This window comes from Mesoplodon bidens (assembly GCF_964165515.1).
Source record: "Mesoplodon bidens genome assembly, chromosome: 19".
Classification (NCBI taxonomy): domain Eukaryota; kingdom Metazoa; phylum Chordata; class Mammalia; order Artiodactyla; family Ziphiidae; genus Mesoplodon; species Mesoplodon bidens.
The window spans coordinates 55101518-55125673 of NC_138179.1; the positions used below are offsets into that span (position 1 = coordinate 55101518).

Consider the following 24156-nt stretch of genomic DNA (forward strand, 5'->3'; position numbering starts at 1 on the left):
GTGGTATATGATTATCCTTTGGAAGAGTTGTAGGTTTCCAGAACACTTTATTTTCTAACCCAAAGTAGAAAGATGAAATTTACTCCAGTGGTTTCCCAGATGGAGAACTTTTGAGTAAAGAGGGGGAAGAATTGTAATTCCCATCACTAGTTTATTCAAAGTATAGTTAACTGTTTCAAATGTAAAGGTTTAATGGCATAGAGTTTGCTGGAACAAGAGCAAAACATTCTTTCTTGTAATTATGTTTTAGAGACAAAATACATGACATTACCATTGGAAGAATCTTGATTCAAAGGTCCAGAGCTTCTAATCTTTTAAAATTACCTTAATGTATGTCATATGAATCATATTTTATGTGTTTGGGTACTTTTAAGGCTTATTTTTTGAGCTTATTTATTCTATAATGTGTAACAGCCAGTTGACAAAGATACCATTGAGATTGGCTAGTGAGTATAAAATTTTAAAACATTAAAATTTTAGTTAAGTGAAAAGAGGGAGACCTAAGTGCTATTTGTAGAAGTCTAAGGGTTTTTGTGTTGAAGAGATATGTATTGGTTGTACCTGTATTGATTTTCGTGTGTGTGTGTGGGGGGGGTGGTAGTGTTGGTGATGTTGTTATTAGAATAAATGTATGAAGCAAAGGCGTTTGAAGAACAGACATTTTGCCAGCTGTTAGAATTTAAATTCAGTCTTGTTCGCTCCCCATCCTCTTAAAAGATTCTTAAAATGTGGCTAATGCCTTCCAGAAAGTGCAGCTTAGATTTTGGGATGGGAGTGTTTGGGAGAGAAAAGAGGAGGAGGAAAAAAGCAGCAGGGGAGACTGGAAAAATCAGACGAGTTAGTCCTGGGTTGGAAATTCCAGACGGGGAGAAAAAAAGAGAGAGAGAGAGGGAGGTCGGGGGGGGGGAGAGAGAGAGAGAGAGAGGGAGAGAGAGGGAGGTGGGGGGGAGACAGAGAGAGAGAGAGGGAGAGGGAGATGGGGGTTGGGGTGGATTGCCCGCTTCCCTTTTAAAGAGGAGCGGCTGGAGGCGCACAGCGACCCACGGGAGAGGGGGTCGCAGACACCAGGTTTGGAAGACGGGTGGTAGATTCAGCCCAGGGCAAGGCGATTTTTGCTTTCGGAGTTGCCTGCCTTCCCTTCGCTTTTTCAAAAAACAGAGAAAGTCGCGGCGGCGCTGGAGGCGCTTCCTGGAGAGCCCGCGCCGGCCCCGCTGCCCTTCCCCGCCCGCCGCAGACCAAGCCCAGCCCTGGCCTCGCAATCTCTGCCCGCTCCGCGCAGGGGCCCTCGCCTGCCTTTGAACCAGCCCCTGCCCGGGAACATCCGCAGGCCTGGGTCTCCGACGAGGGCTTCCTTTCCCAGGGTCCCGAGACCCCTGGCCGCGGCGCGCCGGCCCACAGCCTCGCCTTCGTCCTGGGAGCCCCCAGATCCCAAACCTCGCCGCGGCTTCCCCAGCCTTCCCCAGTGGGAGAGGTCCCAGGCCCCGCGGTGCAGACCTTCCAGCGCCCGCTCTGTCTCAAGACCTTTACGTTCTAAGGCAAAAGCTAAAGGCTGGAGGGTGGTTGTGGAGTGAAGGAAGAGTCAGGGGAGGGAGCAAAACAGCAGGCAGGTCCGGGGAAAGTGAGAGGATGGAGAGGTGGAGAGAAAATGGAAGTGCATGTTAACTGTTGCCCTCTCCCAGGAGCTGAGGCCCCTTGGCCGTGGGGCGTAGAACCTTGGAGAGTTAACAGCGTCGCACAATCTGTAATCTTCAGTAGATGGACTGTGTCCCCATGTCCCAAAGGCTGACTGAAACAATAACAAAGGGAGTAATAGTAACCAGAGGTTCTGTGATGGGTTTTATTTATGTTGTCAAAGATGGACAACAGGTCTTCCAGTTGGCCACTGGCGAGGCTTTAAAGATCTTTCTCAGGGTCTCAGCCAGTGTTTGACTCCATGTTAATGTCAAATTTGCATAATACCATTTCCACCTGTGCCCAGTCCACACCTTTTTAAATGTCTGTCAAAACAAATAAGAAAAGGTCTCTCCTCAAAAAACGTGGAATCAAAATGTATGCTTTTTCGGTTATTGATAAAAGTCTGATGTAGCTAGAAAATGATCAACCAGGAGAGCGCCTGTGACAACACACACCGTTTCAAGGGCGCATCGCCAGCAGGGAGATGTCCAGTCCCCAGTTTGTTAACTGCATTCTAGTAGAAGAACTTGAGTTTGTTCAAAGGGGGCTCTGTACTTTTTAGTGGGTCCAAGGGGTCATCCTAGTATTGAACAAGCAGAGCCAGCTTTGTAAGACCTGCTTCTCCTTTGCAGCCAGTAGGTTTGCAATAAATAGTCATGGAATGAAGGAACAACAGTCTGGAACAAGCTTTCACCCTAAACGCAGACTCTGCTGAAATAAAACGGGTGTTGATTACGGGTAAATCACAGGAGAACAGTAGGTCTGGACCTCATCATTTTAATATAGTTGGAGAAAACCTGATTGCGAAACACTGAAATGTAACTGTATACAGAACAAACACCACCAGAAATGCAGTCCTAGTGCAGAAGTCCAGCCTTCCAGGATTTGATGTTCTGGTCGTGTGGCAGAGAGCAGAGAGCATGGCGAGCCCACCAGGAAACTGCTTTTGTATGAAATACAGAGCAAGCAGCTGGATGAGTAAAAGAATTTTTGACTGGATTGTCCAGATACTTTCAACACCCCTAGGACAAGTCTGATTATCAGACAAGGGGCATTTTGGTGGGTAAAGGCATATGAGTGACCCATCAGGATGGGTGGGATTTTTGGCCATAGTTTAGGGGGAGGGTTGTGGAGAAAATCTCTGTTAGAGAGGAGGAGACGGGAGAAGTGGAGGATCTCTCTTCATTTTCTCTTTCCCTCTCCAATGTATCTGTTTTGTGGATTCCAGTCAATTCTTTCAACATTTCCTTAGGAAAAGTGGGTTAAGGAAGGCTTCAGTTTTTATTCATTTTGCGTTAGTTTCAGTTAAAAAACTGGTCCTTCATCCAGATGTTTTGGCCACTAGAAATGGGAAATGTTAAGTCTAAGTGAAGGTTGGATAGTTTAGTTGATTGGATATAGTTAGGATCTTTAAGAGGAGAAATCAGAGAATTTAGAAATTAAAAAATAATTGTTTTGTGTAAAGGTTGTTTGTGGAGTCTGAGTTCTTTGGCAACAGGAGCAGGGAGGGCAGGAATCACTTTCAGAATTCTTGAGGCTCAAGGAGGGAGGAAGCTCTATTATTAGGTCAGAGTCTCATGACCTACCCTAGGTCCCTCACTCAGTCCTACAGGAGTGTGGAGGAAAGGTCTCTCCAGGAGAGCTCAGTGCTCAAAAACAAGAGTTTTTGGAGTCAGGCAATGACTGGGAAACTGGAAAAGTTACTTAACCTCCTTGAGCCGTCATTAGCTTAACTGTAAGCTGGTGCTATTATTACACATTAGCTATTATTTTTCTTTGTTTCCCATGTGGACCTGTGCCTCCTGGCTTTGGACTGTGTGTAACAGCTTGGCCATATATCTAAGGCAACAGGTACGGTGTTCAGGTACACTTCTGTGAATATGGCATGTATTTTATGTGGAACACTGATGGATAGGCATATTGAGGGGGATTTGTGTGCAGGATGCTTTTGATGACCTGTGTGCTGAAAGCAAAGGCCACCTTCTGGGAGAGGGCAACCCTCAAGAGCCCCTAGCTATGGCCCCTACCACCGTCTCTTAACCCTCCTCTTAGGAGGATGGAGCATACATTGCAGTGTTGATGCCCTCAACCTGGGCCAGGTTCCTTGTTGAAATTTCACACTTTGGTGCTCCTGTCGAAAGTGCATGTAGGGGCTTTGATGAGAGGAGAACTATCCTAATTCTGCAGATGAGGTGTTGTAAGAATTCAGGATGAAGGGGACTGTGTAAGTCCTTTTGGGGGTCTGAGGAGGAAGAAGTGGGCAGCTTCCCCTATCTGGTAGGAGATGGACGTGTTTGCTTGAAGTTCTCTTCTTGCTTAAGCTAACAAAGTAGGCGCTCAGGAGTTGGGGACCCTTGGATGCGGAGGAGGTTCTGGTAGGAGATGGACGTGTTTGCTTGAAGTTCTCTTCTTGCTTAAGCTAACAAAGTAGGCGCTCAGGAGTTGGGGACCCTTGGATGCGGAGGAGGTTCTGGTAGGAGATGGACGTGTTTGCTTGAAGTTCTCTTCTTGCTTAAGCTAACAAAGTAGGCGCTCAGGAGTTGGGGACCCTTGGATGCGGAGGAGGTTCTGGTAGGAGATGGACGTGTTTGCTTGAAGTTCTCTTCTTGCTTAAGCTAACAAAGTAGGCGCTCAGGAGTTGGGGACCCTTGGATGCGGAGGAGGTGTGACTGCATACGTGGCTTCCCATCCCGGGCCTCTTAGATGGCAAAGCCACAGTGGTCTCAGTTTCTCTCCCTGGTCTGGAAACAGCCCCCAAAGGTGTGCTCAGGACCCACCTTGACATCCACTTCCTTTTTTCAGCCCTCCCTGCCCAAAAGGTACAAACTCACAAACCCACAGACTTACAGCCCCTTTCCACATCTCAGACCAGGGGATGAAGGTTGAATCTTCTCTTAGTGGGGGTGGGGAGAAGGGCTTCCAATCCGGATGTGGTTTTAGGCCATTTAACAGGCTTGTGACTTTATTCAGTTACTATAAAGGGTTTTACAATTAGTTTATGCAGAATGATGTGTGTTGCCTCTTTTCTGGAGTGGCATTTGGGATTGCTTGGGGCGTGTCACCTTTCCATTAGGTTCTCTGAGGAGGAGAAAATGAGGGGAGAGAGGAGCTAGAGTGGGGCTGTTGGGCGGAGTAAGCCTGGTGAGGCCATCTCTTCAGAGTTAGACGTATTTATGCCACTTCCTCCTCCAGGTCTCTAAGTTGCTTGGGAGGAGAAGTCCAACTGTAATAGAGAGCAGTTGCTTTGGCAGGATTTGGAGACGGAACCCTAAATTAAAGGGCAAAGATGATCCTCCACAGACGTGGCTGTTGGTGGCTGCAGCCAGTGTGTTCTGAGCGAGGACGAGATGTAAATAGGATGTTGGCTGCGGAGATGGCAGGGTTAAGAAGAATAATCTCTTCGCTTCTTTTCTAGAGTGTCCACTCCAGCAACCTTTTATTTAACGTAGAAGGGAAAATCTAGCTGACGGAAGTTATTTTACATAGAGAGGTTTCCTCCCAATGTTTATTACCATTTGATTCAAAGCCGCTTCTGCTGACTTTTTAGAATAGAGTGGAGTGATATCTGTCCAGAATAAGCTGTGGGAGGCAAGAGGTGGAATAAAATGATCTTCACGAACCTCCTAACCTCACAGATCTCTCGGATCATCTTTCTTTCACTTTCCCACCCTTGCCCCTGACCATCTTGAGTAGTTTCCTTTAAACGTCTTTTTTTTTTTTTTTTTTTTTTTTGCGGGGGTGGGGGGCATGCCCGGGGGAGCTTAGTTCCCCGACCAGGGATCAAACCCCTGCCCCTTGCACTGGAACTGCAGAGTTCTAACCACTGGACCGCCAGGGAATTCCCTAAACTTCTAACTAGAAGAGGAGTGATGCCTGTCTAGGCCCAAGTTCCTTTGTTCTCCTCTTCAAAACATCACATGGTCAGTCACTTTAGCCTGGGTGTGTGGGGCTCTTGCCAGTCAGTCAGCCATTTTTTGGAGATGGAGTGGGGTGTTAATTTAAAAAATATATATATACAACTAAATCATGTAAGAAAATATTTAACATGGTATAGACATTTGATAGCTTGCATATTGCTCCAAAGCTTGGTACTTCTAATCATGCATTCATTCACACATGTATGCATGCACCCACTTATTCTTATCTATTCAGAGTCTACTATTTATTTATTTGTTTGTTTGTTTGTTTGCGGTACTCGGACCTCTCACTGTCGTGGCCTCTCCCGTTGCGGAGCACGGGCTCCGGACGCACAGGCTCAGCGGCCATGGCTCACGGGCCCAGCCGCTCCGCGGCATGTGGGATCTTCCCAGACCAGGGCACGAACCCGTGTCCCCTGCATCGGCAGGCGGACTCTCAACCACTGCGCCACCAGGGAAGCCCTATTTATTTATTTTTAATAAATGTATTTATTTATTTATTTTTGGCTGTGTTGGGTCTTCGTTGCTGCGGGTGGGCTTTCTCTAGTTGCGGCGAGCGGGGACTGCTCTTTGTTGTGGTGCCCGGGCTTCTCATTGCGGTGGCTTCTCTTGTTGCGGAGTATGGGCTCTAGGCGCGAGGGCTTCAGTACTTGTGGCACGTGGGCTCAGTAGTTGTGGCGCACGGACTTATTTGCTCTGCGGCATGTGGGATCTTCCCTGACCAGGGCTCGAACCTGTGTCCCCTGTATTGGCAGGCGGATTCTTAACCACTGGGCCACCAGCGAAGCCCCAGAGTCTGCTACTGACATGCCCTCTGCCAGGTTATAGAAATATAATGAAGAACAAACAAAACACCTTGGTCTTTAGAGTGGAGATGGCAAACAAATACAATTTATCAGATCATTTTTCTCCAGGAGCTTTTAGGTTTCCACCTCTATCCTTTTTTATTTTTGCTAAGCTGCATGGCACAGCCAAAAAAAACCCACCTAAATTTAAATTAAATTTCATTTTTATATTAAAAATTAAAATTAATATGAAATAATTAAAATAATTTTACGTAGTAAAATACACATAACATAAAATTTACCTTTTTTTTTTTTTTTTTTTTTTTTCTTTTTGCGGTATGCGGGCCTCTCACTGTTGTGGCCTCTCCCGTTGCGGAGCACAGGCTCCGGATGCGCAGGCCCAGCGGCCATGGCTCACGGGCCCAGCCGCTCCACGGCATATGGGATCCTCCCAGACCGGGGCACGAACCCGTATCCCCTGCATCGGCAGGCGGACCCTCAACCACTGCGCCACCAGGGAGGCCCAAAATTTACCATTTTTAAGTGTACAGGTCGGGTGTATTAAGAACATTCACAGTGGTGTGCAACCATCCTCTCCGTTCGTCTCTAGAACTCTTTTCATCTTGCAAGATTGAAACGGTACCCAGTAAACAGTAACACCCCATTCCCGCCTCCCTCTGGCCATATTTAGAGCATCACCAATTTTGATTCTTACATGGTGGTCACCTCCTCGTTCTGTATAAAATGGGGGTCTTTGCCTGATCCCTCTCCTGAATTAAACATTTGATTATTTATTGGGTTTTTATTTAGCATTATTGGGTCTTTTTCAGGGCAGGGAAGGGAGACATAGGGAGAAGGAGCTGCACAAAAGAGGTGCAAGATAAAATTCCTGCCCTCCAGTATTTTCACTTTAGATCCAGGAAAAGCTGTGGGGCGGCAGAGGCTAAGAGACTGCAATGAGAGGCACACAGCCTCAGGAACTAACAGGAGGTCGGCTTTGAGTGAGCTTAAGCTGTGTTTTCGGAGGACAGGCAGAAAAAATAGGAGTGGATTCAGGAGAGCACTGTGGACAGGCAGGGAGATGTTTGTGGGAAGACAGCTCTTCTGGAAGAGAGGGATGGCATCCTAGTGGGGAGAGGCCCCCAGGTAAGTATGGCAGATGTCCGTAATTTCCCTTATTGAGCATCTTCTTTTCTCTAGAGCTCTGTGTGACGTGCTGTGGGTCAAAAGACGAGTTCCTTCTGCAATAATAGGGAGCACAGGGCTTCCCTGGTGGCGCAGTGGTTAAGAATCCGCCTGCCAGTGCAGGGGACACGGGTTCGAGCCCTGGTCCGGGAAGATCCCACGTGCCGTGGAGCAACTAGGCCCGTGGGCCACAACTACTGAGCCTGCGCTTAGGGCCCGCGAGTCACAACTACTGAGCCCTCGTGCGGCAACTACTGAAGCCCTCGCGCCTAGAGCCCGTGCTCCGCAACAAGAGAAGCCACCGCAGTGAGGAGCTCATGCACCGCAACTAGAGAAAGCCCACGTGCAGCAACAAAGACCCAATGCAGCCAAAAGTAAATAAATAAATATTTTAAAAATGCTTTAAAAAATAATAGGGAGCATTTATTGAGTATCTGTCTACTCAGAGCTAGGCACTGTTCCTTCATTGAATCCTAAGAACGCTGCAGGCATTAGTCTTCATTCCACAGAAGAAGAAGCTAGAACTCTGAGTGGTTATGGTAACTTAGCCAAGGTCATACCTTGAATACTGGTGCTGGGTTTCAAACCCAGGCCTTTCTACCTTCAAGGCTGAGCTCTCTTAGAAGGTGGGAATAGCTGATCCTCTAACATTCAGAGAAGTTGAATGTTTTGCGGGGGAGAGCATAAGGTTAGCAAATAAAAACATGCCCGGCATTAACTCCTCCCTGCTCTGGGCCTCCTTCCTCCGTAGGTGTTCCATACTTGCCCTGCATTATTTTTCCTCTCACCGTTGGGATCTTCAGGCAATCTTGAACGGTTGAAGAAGACTAAGGACATTCTCCCCTTGTCTGGGCAGCTATCATGGGAAATGGGAATTCCGCTTTTAATGAAAAAACCACGGAAAGGGGGCTGAATGAAGTGGAGAAGGACCTGAGTGGTTTAGGATTCAGGCGTCAACCTCAGTTTGCTCTTCTGCCAGATGTGTGCACACTGTGGGATCTGGGGTCAGTATCTTCCTGGGCCTCGTGTCCTCATGCGAAGCCTCCCCATCTCCATGAACCCCGCAAAATAAGCTGGGTAGCTATTTTGAGTTCTAAGAGCTTCCATCCTTTGGCATTCCTATAGGTGCCAGGGCTGGCGCTTTGGGCTAATTTTTTTGTTTTTTCCCTTCCCCATTCCTTTTGTTTGGGTTCAAACCTGGGGAAAATGAGAGGTTGGGGGGAAGGGCGCAGGGATCGAGTGGCTTCCCCTCCCATCCCCCCTCCTCCTAGCAGGAAGGGACAAAGAGTTGACCTTTGTTACAAGCCTGCAGAATCATAATTCATAGCTCATACATGTTTTTGAGGAGCGAGAACCCAGTTACCTTCCCCTGATGAGCAGGAGCCGGCTTCATGGCGTGGTGACAGTGGCTGGCTAGTGTCAACTTGGGACTAGGCACTTAACCTCTCTGAGCTTCTTTGTGAATTGCAGAATGGAAGTAAAAATATGCTCAATCTTCTGTGGTTTAGAGGCTCAGATCAACCTGTGTTCTAGGCTCACGGGAGAGTGTGGATTGTAAACCCTGAAGTACTGTGTAAACGTGAGTTATTAATAAGACTATCAGTAATTGATGACACCCCAAGAGGGCAGACAAAAGAAGGTCATTCGCATCCCCAGGCAAATGCCCTACTCTGCATGGAGGTGTGACTCTTCGATTATACATTTTCTGTAGCGGCTCCCAGAACGCCCTGGGAGGGGAGGGTCTTTTTTCCGAGGCCCGGAAGGCCTCTTGGTTCCGCGCCCCCAGCCCACCCCACTCCCAGGCCTCGGTTCCTGCCTTCTCAGTGGGAGGCCTCCCGCCCGGGTCCTGCCTCCTCCCACAGCCCAGCCGAGGTCTCCAAGGAATGCCGCCTCCCGGGCCATTTTCTCCCCTTCTGCTTCTGCGGCCCCACTTCCAGCCCCCTCCCAGCCCCCTGCCCCCAGCCGGTTCCCACTTAAATGCTTGCAGGCCTGTTCGCAGGCGGGAAGCCCCCTCCCCCACAGGACCACCTCAGTCAGCCCTGACCACGGGGAGGTCGGGTCTGGATTTACTAAAGGACCCCGGAGGGGGAGCCTGCCCCTCGCTGGCTGCCTGGCTCACTGATGGGGTCGGGTTTCGGCCGGTGGCTCTGGAGAGAGAGAGAGAGACAAAGGGCAAAGTCCTGGTCCCCACCCCCACCCGGCAGCCCCCGGCGCGTGTCCCCTCCCCCTCCGGGCCCTGCGCGCGTAGCCCAGGGCCCCCTGGGCCGGGTGGGACGGGCTGGGGAGAGTCGGGACGCCGAGGGGGTTCTGGCGGCAGAACGTTCTGGACCGCCGGGCCCCGCAGCAGAGGGGGCCCCCGGGGACATCCTCTGTCCCCCTCCTTGTGCTCTGCCGACTCGGCCCACCCAGCGGCCGGGGTGCGGGGCCGAGCGCTCAGCTTCCCCTGGGTGAGGTGAGAGGGGCTGGGGGAAGGGGCCGGCCCACGTGGGGCACAGGCCCGGCGACGCCAGCCCGGCCGCTCAGCTGCTCGGCCCTTCTCAGTTGCCCGTTCCCGAGGGCTCCGCTCCTCCCCCCAGCTGCTGCCGGCCCTCCCCCACTCCCAGCTGCTGCCGCCTTTCCCCGGCACCTCTTTTCTCAGTTGCCCTGCCCGCGCCTGCTTTCCGCCGGCCTCCTGGAAGGCCGTGTTCGCCGTCCCTTGGGCTGTTAGAGACCTGGCCCCTGCTTCCCCCCGGATGGATGAGAACCGTCTCGAATGGTGCTCTCGTGACGCCCTGGCAGAGTCGGGGGCTGGGGAGAAAGACCTCTACCGAGAGGGCATTTTGCTCCCGCACAAGCCAGGGCAGAACTCAGGATAGGTGTCCATGTCAGGAGAGAGCCATTCTGACGAAGACCTACACGCTGGAAAGAAACGAACCGCAGCTTCCTGAAGTGTTCGGCCACCAACAGGTCTGTGCTGGAGGCGGTGGAGAGGAGACAAGGATTCCGTGAGGTCGTTAACCTCCTGCTGGAGGGGCACCCCAGAGCGCCTTTCCACTAGGAGGGTGGATTCGTATTTTCCAACGTATGCTGGCATGCATTCTCATCCTTTAGCAGGAGCACTGACAATGCCAAGAAGTACCCAGACTCCACTAGGGTCTTTCTCAGTGCACATTGTGAGTTGCAGAAAACGGATTTCTCTTTGGAGTCTGGTCTGGTATCCTTTCCTTTGCCCCTCTGCCTCAGAATCCTAGCCTGGAGCTGTGCTTCCAAGCTTGTCGGTCCCTCCTGAGCAGGGAGCCTCTCCACCTGGCTCCATTTCCGAGGCATGTCCCATAGGGCTTTCCTCTGGGTGTCAGCTCCACCCTCAGCCAGGTCTCTGGGCCCCAGAGTGCCAGACCTTTTGGCTCTGAAGCTTTCTGGAGAGATGCTGACATCTCCACTGGGGGGTGTGTGTGTGAGCTAAACCAGCGTCTCTAGTGAGGCTGGGGCAGGAAATGGTCTTTCTAGCCCCCCTCCACCTTTCCCTCGGTCAGAGCGAATTAACACCCGCCCCCCCCCGCCCCCCCCAGAAGATCCTGGAAATGCTTCCCATTGCCAGCCAGAGAAGGCAGGTGAGCAGTGTCCCCAGTGGTTAGTTTCTTATCCACACCATCGCTGCCTGCACCAACAGGGTTGCACTGCTTACACCGGGTCACCTCTCCTGTTCGTCTCCGTGCATTAGGTTTAATCTGATGGCTTCATCACACCTCGCACTTCACACTGTGTAGGGCCCAGGAGGCCAGCTCTGGCTCTAGGAGCCCCTCAGGTGAAAGAGCAGGGTTCTAGGCAGAGGGAGCAGGGTGGAGGGAGGGAGTGGCCGTTGGCCCAGGCCGACTTGGAATTTGACTGGAAAGAGCTCCACTGTCTCGGCTTCTGTTTTGGCTTTTCCTCTGGCACTGCCTAGATGGGCAAGAAAAAGAACGTGAGCTCTCTCTAGTCCAACCACGTATTTCCGAGATGAGTGAATTGAGCAAAGGATTTATTCCTCTTTTGCTTGCTTTCCACCGTCGGGTGGCGCCTCCCACCTGCCTCTCACCTTTGCAGCCCTGCCTATCCCAAACCAATGTGAAATTTCTCAAGACAGAATTTTTGGTGACTACACTTTTCCCTGCTAACAAATCTCTCTGACAGTCATCCAGCCGTATTATAGTACAGTTAGCTCTTCTGCAAGTTAAATCCTGTGCCCAAATTGGAGCCGCATGCAGTAAAAGCCAGTTGGCATGCACTTAGCCATACAGGATATGGGCATTTTTCCTGCTGCTGACATCGGGGCTATACAACTTCTGCTGTGTTAACACTTCTTGTCAGAGAGAAAGAAGTGAAGTTTGGTGAGATGAGCATAAAGCCGCCTGGGAGGAGGCTGGTTTATGCTCATCATAAACCAGGTAGGACTAGAACTCAGCATAAACCAGCTGAGTTCTAGTCCTACCTCAAAGTTGCCAAGTCTCTTTCCTTTTCCTGATCCTCAGTTTCTCCATCTATGAAATGAGGGTGACTGTTTAAGACCCTCTCAGACCTCGGTGTATGAATCTTATTTCCTCAGTGTAGGAATCTGATATTCTTCAGTTGGAGCTTCCGATTGCCAGGTTAATGGGGTGTGTGTGTCCTTGGTCCTGTAGGAGGCCTGGTGAATCCCCCTCTTCTCCCCTGACTCCAGGTAGGCCAAGAGCACATTAAACACAGTACAAGAGCCTGCCAGAGGGGGAATATCGTCCATCCCAGAGTTTCTCCCCGAGATTTGCTTTTCCTTCCTGTCCTCAGAATTAGCTCAGGAGCACATGTGGGCAGTGTGTGTGTGCCTCGTACCTTTAAAAGACCGTGTTCATGGGACCACAGATGCATTCCAGTGATGTCCCTGCTTTCCAGCTCCTCCCCCCAATACTTTGACCCCTTGGTGGTGGCATCTGCTCTGCTTGGTCCTGCACCTTCCAGTAGGTCAGTGTTTTCCTTTCCAGCCCCTACCTTGCTGGTCAACCCACCCGACTGCCTGCCTGTCTGGCTGCCCTGCCTCTGGATCAGCCTGGCACGGAGCCCTGGGCATTGGGCCAGCTCCTCCTCCCCTCCCCAGCCTGGCCCGCTTTCTCAGCTACTGCCATGCTTGGAGCGTGCCAGGTCCGCCCCCTTCAGAAGCTTTCCTAGACAATTATTTTTTTCTCCACCTCTCCACTCTACAGGGATAAGGAGGCAGGGTGGGGAGGACGGACTAGGTCAGTGGTGATCTTATGGAAAGGGCAGAGGTCGGCACGTTAGGACATCTTTCATGTGTGATTTCCAGCTGGGGGAAGAAACTGGGATGGGAGCCAGCTTTGGGGGGGGGCGGTGCTTATTCTCCAGTGTCAGCCGCATGGGACTCTTGTTGAGGAGTCAACAAGATCACCCACTTCTTTTCTTTGGCCGGACTGCGTAGCACCCGGAACTTCCCCGACCAGGGATCGAACCCACGCCCCCTGCAGTGGAAGCATGGAATCTTAACCACTGGACCACCAGGGAAGTCCCAGGATCACCCACTTCTGAAAGGGTACTGTGGCCAGCCCACCTCCCCACAGCCCAGTTAACCTTGTCTATTCTCTTCTCCCATCCCAAACCAAACTGAGGGGAATTCCCTGGCAGTCCAGTGGTTAGGACTCCTCACTTGCACTGCAGGGGCATGGGTTCGATCCCTGGTCGGGGAACTAAGATCCTGAAGGGCCCGCAACATGGCCAAACAAAACAAAACAAAACAAAACAAAAAAACAGCAACAACAACAAAAAACCAAACTGGGGTCCCCTGCTGGACTGTAAACTCCTGAGAGCAGGAGCCTTGCCTGGCTTCTTCATCCCTCCATGCTCTGTACTGCAGCATAGTGCCTTGCACTGTCCAGTAGAAATGTGAGGCAAGCCACGTACGTAAGTGTAAATTTTCTAATAGCCACATTAAAAAAGAAAAAAGTGAAATTAATGTAGAAGATTATTTCAAAAATTACTTTTAAAGTTAATTCAAAAGATTATTAGTTCAATATGGAATCAATATAAACGATTAATGAGATTGTTTACTTTTGGGGGGCTACTAAGTCTTAGGAACCCAGTGTGTATTTTATTTTACTGTTAGAGCCTGTCCCAATTCATGTGCTAAATTTTCTTTGGAAACAGTTGATCTGTATTTAGAGTTCATAAAATATACAGAAGAAAAAGTTAAATTATACAAACATTTTAATTTTAAGAAAAAACCCAGTTGCTGATTTGAAGTGCTCAGTAGCTACATGTGACTAGACTAATGGCTACTGTAGTGTGGACAACACAGGTCCAGTGCATGGTAGGTGCCAAGAAAATCGGGAATGATTCCACATCAGCTGGACACCAGAAACCTTGGGGAAGTGGCAGTGACCTTCTTGACTGCTGATTAGAATGGACAGAGCATGGTGTTACTGCAAGTTTGAAAAATCTTAGTTGCTCACTCTTAAAATTGCCAGGTAATAACCCCAACTCCATTTCCAGTTCAGCTTAGCTTTCTAATTGCCTTGGGCTAGTTCCTTCCCACATTTTCGAGGAGATGTCTGCAGGCTGGCGTGAATTTTGCATTTTTCTGGTGGAGAGTGTTCTTAGCTTTCATCATATTTCCTGATGGGAACCTAGTCTCCAGGGAAAAAAAAGGGGGTTAAGAACCACTTAGGCAGACCATTAAGGCACAGAAAATCACTCTAATTAAGAAAGTGTATATATATATGTCCACTATAGGTGGACAGGGTTGATCTCTGTCTGGGGACACAAGATCCAGTAAAATGGACTAATCCTAATCCTTGTTTCCCTGACGTGAGAAACTGAGGTCTAGGGAGTTGAAGGCCTAACTTGCCCAAGAGCAAGCAGACTGCTAGTCAGAGAATCACGGCCTGGGGGAAGGGTGGAGGTAAAGGGTCTAATCTGGAGATCCTGGTTTAATCCTAGTTCTCTGGAGGGATGAAAGTCCAGGTTTGACTCTGATAGTGGCCTCTGGGGGTTGAGGCCCCAAGCCTGAAAAAGATTTCCAAAACCTACTATTGCCACCCTCCTCACTGCTGGCCTGCTCCACCCTGGTTTAAAGGAACCCTTCCCTCTCGGGCAGGGTAAGGCCACCAGCATGACTGAAGACAGCACGCTACCCTCTGGGAATGGGGGTGGAAAGAGGAAGGAGCTGGTTTGCAAAGGGTTAGAAAAAGAACACTCCCTGGGGCAGTTTTTAGCTGTCCTTCGGGAGACCTGAAGACTGTTCCCAGGGTGCATTCCGTCCAGGTGTGCATTCTGTCATATGGGGAAGGCCCCCCTCTGAAAAGTGTCCTACCTATGCATCTGTTCCGCTCTCCGCTGGACCTCAGGCCCATTCTCCCTGCCCTCAGCCGGCTCCTCACCAGGGCCTGGATTCTTGCTAATAAAAATAAAAGAGGAAAACCTCATTGGCTTAGACCCATTAATTTTGAATCTGTGATGACTTTAAAATTGGGTGAGCTAGAATTATCTTTTTATTTTTATTTATTTATTTTTACTGGAGTATGGTTGCTTTGCAATGTTGTGTTAGCGTCCACTGCACAACAAAATGAATCAGCCACACACACACAGATATCCCTTCCCTTTTGGACTTCCCTCCCACCCAGGCGACCACAGTGCATTAGGTAGAGTTCCCTGTGCTGTAAAGTATGTTCCTATCAGCTGTCCATTTTATACATAGTATGAATAATGTATATGTGTCAATCCCAGTCTCCCAGTTCCTCCCACCCCACCCCTTTCTCCCATGGTATCTATACATTTGTTCTGTACGTCTGTGTCTCTATTTCTGCTTTGCAAATAAGATCATCTATATCATTTTTCTAGATTCCACATATATGTGTTAATATACGATATTTGCTTTTCTCTTTCTGACTTACTTCACTCTGTATGAGACTCTAGGTTCATCCACATCTCTACAAATGACCCAATTCCATTCCTCTTTATGGCTTAGTAATATTCCATTGTATATAAGTACCACATCTTCTCAGAATTATCTTTTTTTTAAAGTTTTTTTGTTATGGAAAAAAACTTTGAAATATGGAAAGGATAATTAAATAATTCCACCATGTACTCATCACCTGGCTTTAAAAATGACCAAATCATATCTAATCTGTATTCATTTTCCCCCTAATTACTTTAAAGCAAGTCCTAGACATGACATTTTATCTGTAACTATTTCAGTATGTATTTCTAGAAATCAGTATGATTTTATTTTATTTTTTATTTTATTTTTTTGGCCGTGCCGCACGGCTTGTGGGATCTTAGTTCCCTGACCAGGGATTGAACCTGCACCCTCGTCAATGAGAGCGCAGAGTCCTAACCACTGGACTGCCAGGGAATTACCTGATTTTAAAATATTAACAATATTATCAAATGTCTAGTCAGTGTTCAATAAGCACAGAATCACTTTTCCACTAACAATGGAAATATGCATCTTAAGGAGTTACAGGTGGGATGTTTCGACTTACTGGAGAGCAGCACCCGCTCAGCAGGCCCGTTGTTCCCTCTGTTGTGTGAACTCTTAGTCTTTTAAATTTGTTCTCAAGGCAAATCTTGACTATATTTTGGCAAAGGCTTTTGTTTCCTTTCTGCCATCAAAAAGGCAGCGCAGGGGACTGTGCAAAGAGCCGGGAACCAGACAGTCTTTGGGTTCGAATACTGGCTCTGGCTCTTAGAACCTGTGTGACTTGGCAGATACTCACGCCCTCAATCTCAGGACCCCAGTCTGTAAAGTGGAGCCGTGGTTCTCGTGGTCATGGGTAGTGGGAGGCTTATAGGAGGTGCTGAATCTGAGCCTGGCATCTGGTAAGCACTCCTCACATGTTAGCTTCTTCCGTAATGAACTGTTTTCCTTCCCATCCAGTCTAAGTCAATGACATTTCTCTGAAAAGGTGAAAAGGACGAGAGCTTCCTGCCCAGGGAGCACTCCCAGCCATACTTCCGGGTGCCTAGCTCTTGTGCTTCCTGAATCTCTTGTTTTCCTACTTAACTCCTGCTGCTCAGATGCTCTCTCCCTCTGTTCTCTCCTGGAATCTCCCCTGGGCTTGAATGGCCACTTGGTCCCTGTGACCCTGGTGACCCCTGCTTGTCCCCAGCAGCATTAGAAAGGGGCATTCCTTGTGATTGCTCTGTATCTGGGGAGCTGCCCCAGGGCCTGGTAACTGCCCTGCTGGTCAGGGCAGGCAGAGGGGGTAAGAAGCCACCGGGCGCAACCATTGCCTTCATTGCCAGGGGCTGGAGGCTTCATTCTTTCACTCAACAGGTTTATCAGCTCCAGGGTGGGTGGTGGCTCCTGAGCCTCTGGGAGTTCCCTTGCTTTTCTAAACAACGGATGTTAGAGGTTAGGGTCCTGCTCATAGTGCAGTGCCCAATTGCCTGTAGGGCGAAGGCTCCACTCAAGCCTAGTGGAAGCCCATCAACAGGAGTGCTGGAGTGGGGCCCTTTGGTTGTCACGGGAGGTGGGAGTGCAGGGGTCTCTCTGGGCTGTGGTATCTCCTGCTATTTCCCCACCAGTGCAGAAGCCTAACCACTTTACTATCACAGGTAGTGGCTCCTGGGGGCTGAGACTGAGCACCACGGTCTGGCAGGCACACCCCCGCGCCCACCCCCCCACCCCCCCACCGCCCGCCTGCTTTAAACCCTCACAAAAGCCCTATCAGTTTTCCACAGGAAACTAAGGTACTGAGCAAAGAAGTAAGTAGTTAGGGTCTCTTAGCCTCCATGCTGATCCCCCAAGCCCTCAGCACACTGCCCGGCCCAGTATGAGCTAGGCATCCAGAAATACCTGTAGGGTGAGTGAGTTACCCATGGGTTCCTGGAAGGGAGTACTGGGTCCAGTTCTCAGCATGGTCACATGTGCTTTGGGCCAGAAAGAAATTAGGTAGCACCATACTTAACACAAACCAGGCCAACGGCATAAAAGACAAAGATCCTTCTTGGTCTCTGTGTTTTTGTCAGGGTTGGGGGCTTTGCTGGCCAGGTTTGGAGGCCTCAAGGGGCCTGGCATGGGTTCCCAGGATTGGGCGTGTGTGTGCCCTGGAGGGGTGGGTGAGTCCCTGCCTGTTGGGGGTGGGGGAGGGTTGCCAGGATGTCTTTTCTTCCATTGGTTGGGTGTCCCTGCCCTCCTCCCCCTCCTGGAACATTCCAGACATTCCAGACTGCCATTGCTTTCAGGATATGGATTAACATCCCAAACTGAGATTTGATTTCACCTCCCCATCCCCTCCCAATTCCTCCTGCCCTGAAAAGGAAGCCCTTAAAACTGGAGTTTGAAGTAGGAAGAGGGTATTTTGGACCCTTGACCTGAGATGATGGTAACCTATAGGACCCTCTGCTCTGCAAACTAAACTCTTGCAGGGGCTGCTTTAAGCTCTTACTGGTTTGAACTCCAGGCAGGCACCGCCCATCTCCTTGCAGTCCTTCCAGAAGCGTTTGCTTGGGGGAGGTCCTCCCTCAGCTTAGGTGACCCCTGTCACTAGCATTAAGGTAGATCAGTGTCCTCAGTCTTCCGATGGTATAATCATCTCTTCAGTTCACCAAGAGTTTGATTTTCCTCATGTGAGGGCCCCTGCGTTTCCTTTGCCCGTTTCATCACGAAATGTGTTGTGTATGGGGAATCCTATGTGCCAGGTCATGCCTATGCCATGAGGCTCCTCCCTCTTGGCCAGTGAATTGGATCCCGAGAAGCTGGCCTGGTGTGGGACCCGAGGGCCTGGAACTGGACTTGTTTCTGACCCTTGTTCTTTTGTCCTGCTGTAATCTCACCTCCTTAGATCAGGTTCATGAACCAACCAAAGTAGAGAACTGTGGACATAGATTCTCCAACACTTACGCTACACTTCCATTTCCCTTAAGTTATTTCAACCCGGGAAAAGACTTCATTGATAAAGACTTTCTACCCTCAAAGCGGCAGAGCTAGAAGGGATCTTAAAGACCCTTCTGCTTCCATTTTACATCTCAAGATACTTGGTCACAGGGATGAAATGAGTGACCTGGCTGTGGACAGAGCCAAGATCAAAACAATTTACGCTTAGAGCGTAGCATCCCTTCCCTTGCTCTCCTGTGCTTTGAGTACCCCTTCCCCCTAGCTTGGCAAGAACTGCCTTGGGCCCTGTTGCATGTCAGCCAGGAATACGGGCCCTGAAGCTTGAGTGGCTTAGTCAGAACAGCCAATCGGGGGCAGTTTAAGGGCTAGAACTGGATTTTCTTGCTTCCTAGTTTCATTTTCCCTTGTGCCACTAGAATTTTGTTGGACCATGTCCCTGAACTAAGAGTTTGTGATCAAGGATATGCAAAGACATAAGTGACAACTGACCAATGCAGATCAAGTCAGTTGAAATGTTTTCAGCCCAGGGATTAGGGCATTGATTTGGGTGGTGTGCAGTTAATCACCGTGGGAGTCAGCCTTGAACCTGAAAGCCTTCCTCAGGGAAAATTACGTTTTTAAGAGGTATTGGAAAGATGGAAAGGAGAAACCCTAGCAAACCCGGGAGGAGGGAAAGGGGGTGGTCATAATGCTGGGTTGTGTGTGTGTTAATTACTCCACCTTACGGTCCATACGTGTGTCTGTTATTACATTTTAAATACTTACTCCAAGTCCTTTGCTAAGCTCTTGATAATATTACCTAACATTACTTTATACCTCCCTGTGAATAGGTATTATCCCTGTTTTACAAAGGAGGAAATTGAGCGTCAAAGAAGTTAAATAACCTTTTAAAGATCGGTGCTGTTAAGTGGAGCACAGGTTTAAATCCGTATCTGTACCAAGAAAGAGCTGAGCTGCTGCCAATTATCCTGCTGTAATTTGTTTGCATATATGTTTCCCCTAATAAATTGTGAGCACCTTGAGGCCAGGTACTTTGTCTGTTTTGCTTATTGTGTCCCCAGCATGCAGAACAAAGTCCAGCATGAAGTAGACACCGATTGAAAAGGTGTCAGGTTAATGATTCGTGTAATAATTCACATAGCTAGCTCTGTATTCCTACATCCTGAAACACAGTGGGTGGTAATAGATGGTTGCTGAGTCAGAGAACTGGTGAGGAGAACCTAAGAGAGATAAACAAAGCAGATGTGACTGGTGCGGGGGGCGGGGGGTAATTATGTTCTCCCAGTGCTTAGGGCATCTGATTTTGGCTTTCCTATCTGTGGTAGCACTATATTTTGCTCTCTGAAATGAAGCCAGATCTCCATTCCCAAAGGTTATCGTTCTCCGACTCTCAGGCTTTGGTGTTGAGCAGAAGGTAGGAAGATAGACTGGAACAGGACTAAAACATGCAAGGTCACAGGCCCCTGAAGTATCCAGAGCTGTCACTGTCGCTGTTCTCTCTCATTTCAGGAGTCGAAAACTACAGATCCGAAATATTCCACCTCAGCTTCGATGGGAAGTAAGTGACTGGGGGAAACCCTCAGTGGCACTGGGAAAGAAGTCGGGGTCAGCCTGAGTTGGCCGAGATGACTGGGAGGTGCCCTGGGGGTTTGGGGCCAGGCCAGAGAAGCTGGTGCTGAGGGGAGGCTGGTTGGATCACATCCTTAACCTAAGACTTCCAACATTAGTCCTTTGGGCAGTCCCTACCGTGAGAGGCATTAGGGAGGAGGGAAGGGTATTCCCTGAACCCCAAACTTAGTGATGACAGAGGATCAGCTAGGGACTCAGGTGGCACAGGTCTGCTTCCAAAAAGGCCCTTAAATGTCTTTCTGAGCTCAAGTACATTCTGTAAAGACACCCCGACGGATTACCATCAGCATTAGTACCTGAGAAAGGGCAAACTGAGCAGGTAACGTGCTCAATCCCCACCAAAGGCTCCGCCCGTACCCCAGTGCTTTGGGGTGAGGAGTGTCTAGTGATGCTTTGTGAGCTCCTGGGATGCCCAGAGCAGCCGTATTCCCTTCTCCCTGCTCCCAGGTACTGGACAGCTTGCTGGCTCAGTATGGGACAGTGGAGAACTGCGAGCAAGGTAAGAGTGGGCGGAGGAGTGGGGCGGTGGGGTAGGGGTGGCTGTTGGAGTCGGGGGCGGGGGCGGGGGTGGGGAAGAGGGGCAGACGGCCGAAGGTGTGGAGGGAGGCACGCTGCGGTGGGGGCTGGGACACGTAGTTCCAGCTTCAGCTCTGCTGCTTCTCCGCGACAGGTTTCTCTTCTGTTTAATGAGAGACTCAACAAAGTCACTCATTCTAAGCGCGGGGTCCCCAGGCTCCTGGGGTCAACCAAGGTAGCAATAGGCGTCCCAAGATTTTAGGAATAGATTAAGAATGGAAATTGTGCACGCGGCTTGAGCAAATCTGTAGCCCTTTTACTTTAAAAGCTTCACAATTCTTTGTTTTTGTCTGGAATAATCAATGGGTCGTCTTTTTTTTTTTTTTTTTTTTTTTTTTTTTTTTGTAGAACCTCTGATTGTGAGCTACCTGTCTTTGGTCAATTTAAAAAAAAAAACAGAATTTTTGTACATATTGATGGGCAGGCAAAATCTTTCAAGAGTGGAGAAGAACTTATTTTTATTATTATTTAAGTTCTTTTTATTACTTCTCTTTCAAGAAAGAGAAATAATAAAAAAGAATTCTAGATCATAAGAAGTTTGGTACGATTTTTGAAGTTTCTCCGTTGCTTAAGGTTATAAATTATTTTCAGAGAAAATAAGCTAAAATAAAATTTGGAGTGATTTGGGTTGGACATAAAGCAGAGCTTGGTCATTTAGGTAGACAAAATAAACAGTTGGAGTTTGCAGACCTTTAAGAAACCTAGACAAGACTTAAATATTCATCTCCAAATTCTTTGTGGAAAGGGGCAAGCTGTAAATCATTATAAATGATGAAAATACTTGCCTGCATAAAGGTATGAAGTGCTGAATCAATCAAACAGGTTCTCTCCTGCTGACCCCGAAGCTTGCCTTTTATCATAAACGCCAGGACACAACTGGAAGCGCTGATAACCATCGCCCAGTTCTGCTCACAGCTTAGACTGATGACTCAGTTACTCCTGGACAAAGAGACAGCAATGGCTTGGGAGCACGTTGGAGAGCCTCACGAGGGGCGCCCAACAGGAGTCACCGCTGGTTAAGAGGCTCACCAGGGAGCTATAACACAGCGAATCTGGGGGCAATACCTGCTACCTGGAGAGAACAGAATGGGAAGTGTTTGATTTTGTAAAAATTAAGTCTTCTAGTCTGCTCAGATGCCACTTTTTAGTTAATTAATTTTTGGCTGCGTTGGGTCTTTGTTGCTGCACACGGGCTTTCTCTAGTTGCGGCAAGTGGGGGCTACTCTTCGTTGCGGTGCGCGGGCTTCTCATTGCAGTTGTTTTTCTTGTTGCAGAGCACGGGGTCTAGGCGCGCGAGCTTCAGTAGTTGAGGCACACGGGCTCGGTAGTTGTGGCTTGCTGGCACTAGAGTGCTGGCTCAGTAGCTGTGGCACACGGGCTTAGTTGCTCCGCGGCATGTGGGATCTTCCCGGACCAGGGCTCGAACCCGTGTCCCCTGCATTGGCAGGTGGATTCTTAACCACTGCGCCACCAGGGAAGCCCAGCAGGCAGATTCTTAACCACTGCACCACCAGGGAAGTCCCATCAGATGCCACTTTCTAAGCAAAGTCCTCTCTGTCTACCCTTTTACTTTTTTTCAGGGAGAGAATGACTTTATTATTATTATTTTTAATTGAAGTATAGTTGATTTATAATGTATTAGTTTCATTTGTACAGCATAGTGATTCAGTGTTTTTAAAGATGATACTCCATTCAAGGTCATTGCAAGATAATGTCTATAATTCCCTGTGCAATATATTTTTGTCACTTGCCTATTTTATTTAAAAATTGTTTTGGCCATACTGCACGGTTTGTGAGATCTTAGTTCCCTGACCAGGGATCCAACCTGGGCCAATGGCAGTGAAAGCGCAGAGTCCCTACCACTGGACCGCCAGGGAATTCCCATCACTTGTCTGATTTTATGCATAGTAGTTTGTGTCTGTCAATCCCATACCCCCCCCACCCTTGAGGTTCTCCCCCTTCCTCTGGGGTAACCGCTAGTTTGCCTTCTGTCTGAGTTTCTGTTTTGCACATACATTCATTTGTATTTTTTAGATTCCCCATATAGGTGACAGCACACTATTTGTCTTTCTTGGATACTTCGCCAAGCATAGTGTTCTCTAGGTCCATCCACGTTCCTGCAAAGGGCAGAATTTCATTCTTTTTTATGGCTGAGGAATTGTCCTTTGTCTCACCGTCTTTTACATTTATTTATTTGTTTGTTTGTTTGTTTATGGCTGCGTTGGGTCTTCGTTGCTGTGCGGGCTTTCTCTAGTTGCGGCGAGCGGGGGCTACCCTTCGTTGCGGTGCGCGGGCTTCTCATTGCGGTGGCTTCTCTTGTGGCAGAGCACGGGCTCTAGGCGCGCAGGCTTCAGTAGTTGTGGCACGTGGGCTCAGTAGTTGTGGCTCGCGGGCTTAGCTGCTCCGCGGCATGTGGGATCTTCCCGGACCAGGGCTCGAACCCGTGTCCCCTGCATTGGCAGGCACATTCTCAACCACTGCGCCACCAGGGAGGTCTCTGGTAGATTATACTTTCAGAATCTTCCTCTCCACTGAGGTGGGAGAGCTGTACCACTGAGGTCAGAAGGGCTGAGAGTGGTCTGCATTGCAGTTTTGTGGCTAAGTGCCTTCAGTGTCGTGGGGCGGCGGCTTGATTTTTTTGGTCCAAGTCCTCCATGCCAGGGCTAAGCAGGCCTAGGCGACCCATAATCACAAGACGAGGCATAAGTGGTTAATTTTTATCAATCCCAAAAGGGGGAAGAGTATGTGCCCAGATCGCCTGGAATTCTAATGTCCAACCCAGGTCCACTCCCAAATCCTTCCCCCCAGCCTCCATGGCAGCCACTCTTGTCAACTCATTCAGCTCGGTCATGATACACTTATATTTGATCAGTATATCCTTGAGGATACTCTAAAATGGTTTCGGGTGTTTCCCCAAATCTCTTCAGCCATGTCCTTACAGACCATTTCTTGGTCCAGTCTCACTAGGTGTGTGATTTTTAACTAGTTTAAATTTCTTTTTAAGAATAAATTTATCTCCAGGTTGGGGTGTATGTATGTATGTATGTATGTATGTATGTATGTATGTATGTGTGTGGCTTTTCTCCCTGCTGCATAACTGCCGAATATGTTGACTGCACACCCTTTTGTATTCCTGTCTCTCTTGAGGGCTGGTAGGGAAATCAAAGGAAGGCATGTAAAGTCTAATTTGAATTTTCCAGGAGTTGTGGTGAAAGTGGTCTATAGGGGAAATGCTTCGTCATTCCAGTATTTCCTTCTTGATCGCATAACCATCAAAGATGAGCTTTTTACAACGTTTACGTCATTGGTGCCATCTCCAGATCTCACTGCTCTAACCTTGACCTCTGTTTTGCTTCCCCAGTGAACACCGAGAGTGAGACGGCAGTGGTGAATGTCACCTATTCCAACCGCGAACAGACCAGGCAGTGAGTGGACCCAAAAGTGGGGCAAAGGAGGGTCTTTGTGAGTGGTGGGAGCCAGGTGCCCCTGCTTGGGCAGGGATGGGGTCTAGGTGGGCACGAGTCCGCGCCTAGCCTCTGATTTTGTGGCA

The 24156-nt window shown here is 49.0% G+C and overlaps 1 protein-coding gene across 4 annotated transcripts in view; it reads left to right on the forward strand.

Annotated features, from left to right (window-relative positions):
- Positions 1-24156, forward strand: part of IGF2BP1 (insulin like growth factor 2 mRNA binding protein 1) — a gene marked incomplete at both ends in the record, with an annotated part of 38805 nt that overhangs the window by 5153 nt on the left and 9496 nt on the right. For all 4 annotated transcript variants that reach the window (XM_081219519.1, XM_081219520.1, XM_081219521.1 and 1 more), the window contains 3 exons: positions 19911-19959; positions 20478-20529; positions 23968-24031. In XM_081219519.1, coding sequence (XP_081075645.1) covers positions 19911-19959; positions 20478-20529; positions 23968-24031 — 165 coding nt within the window. The remainder of the gene's footprint in view (positions 1-19910; positions 19960-20477; positions 20530-23967; positions 24032-24156) is intronic.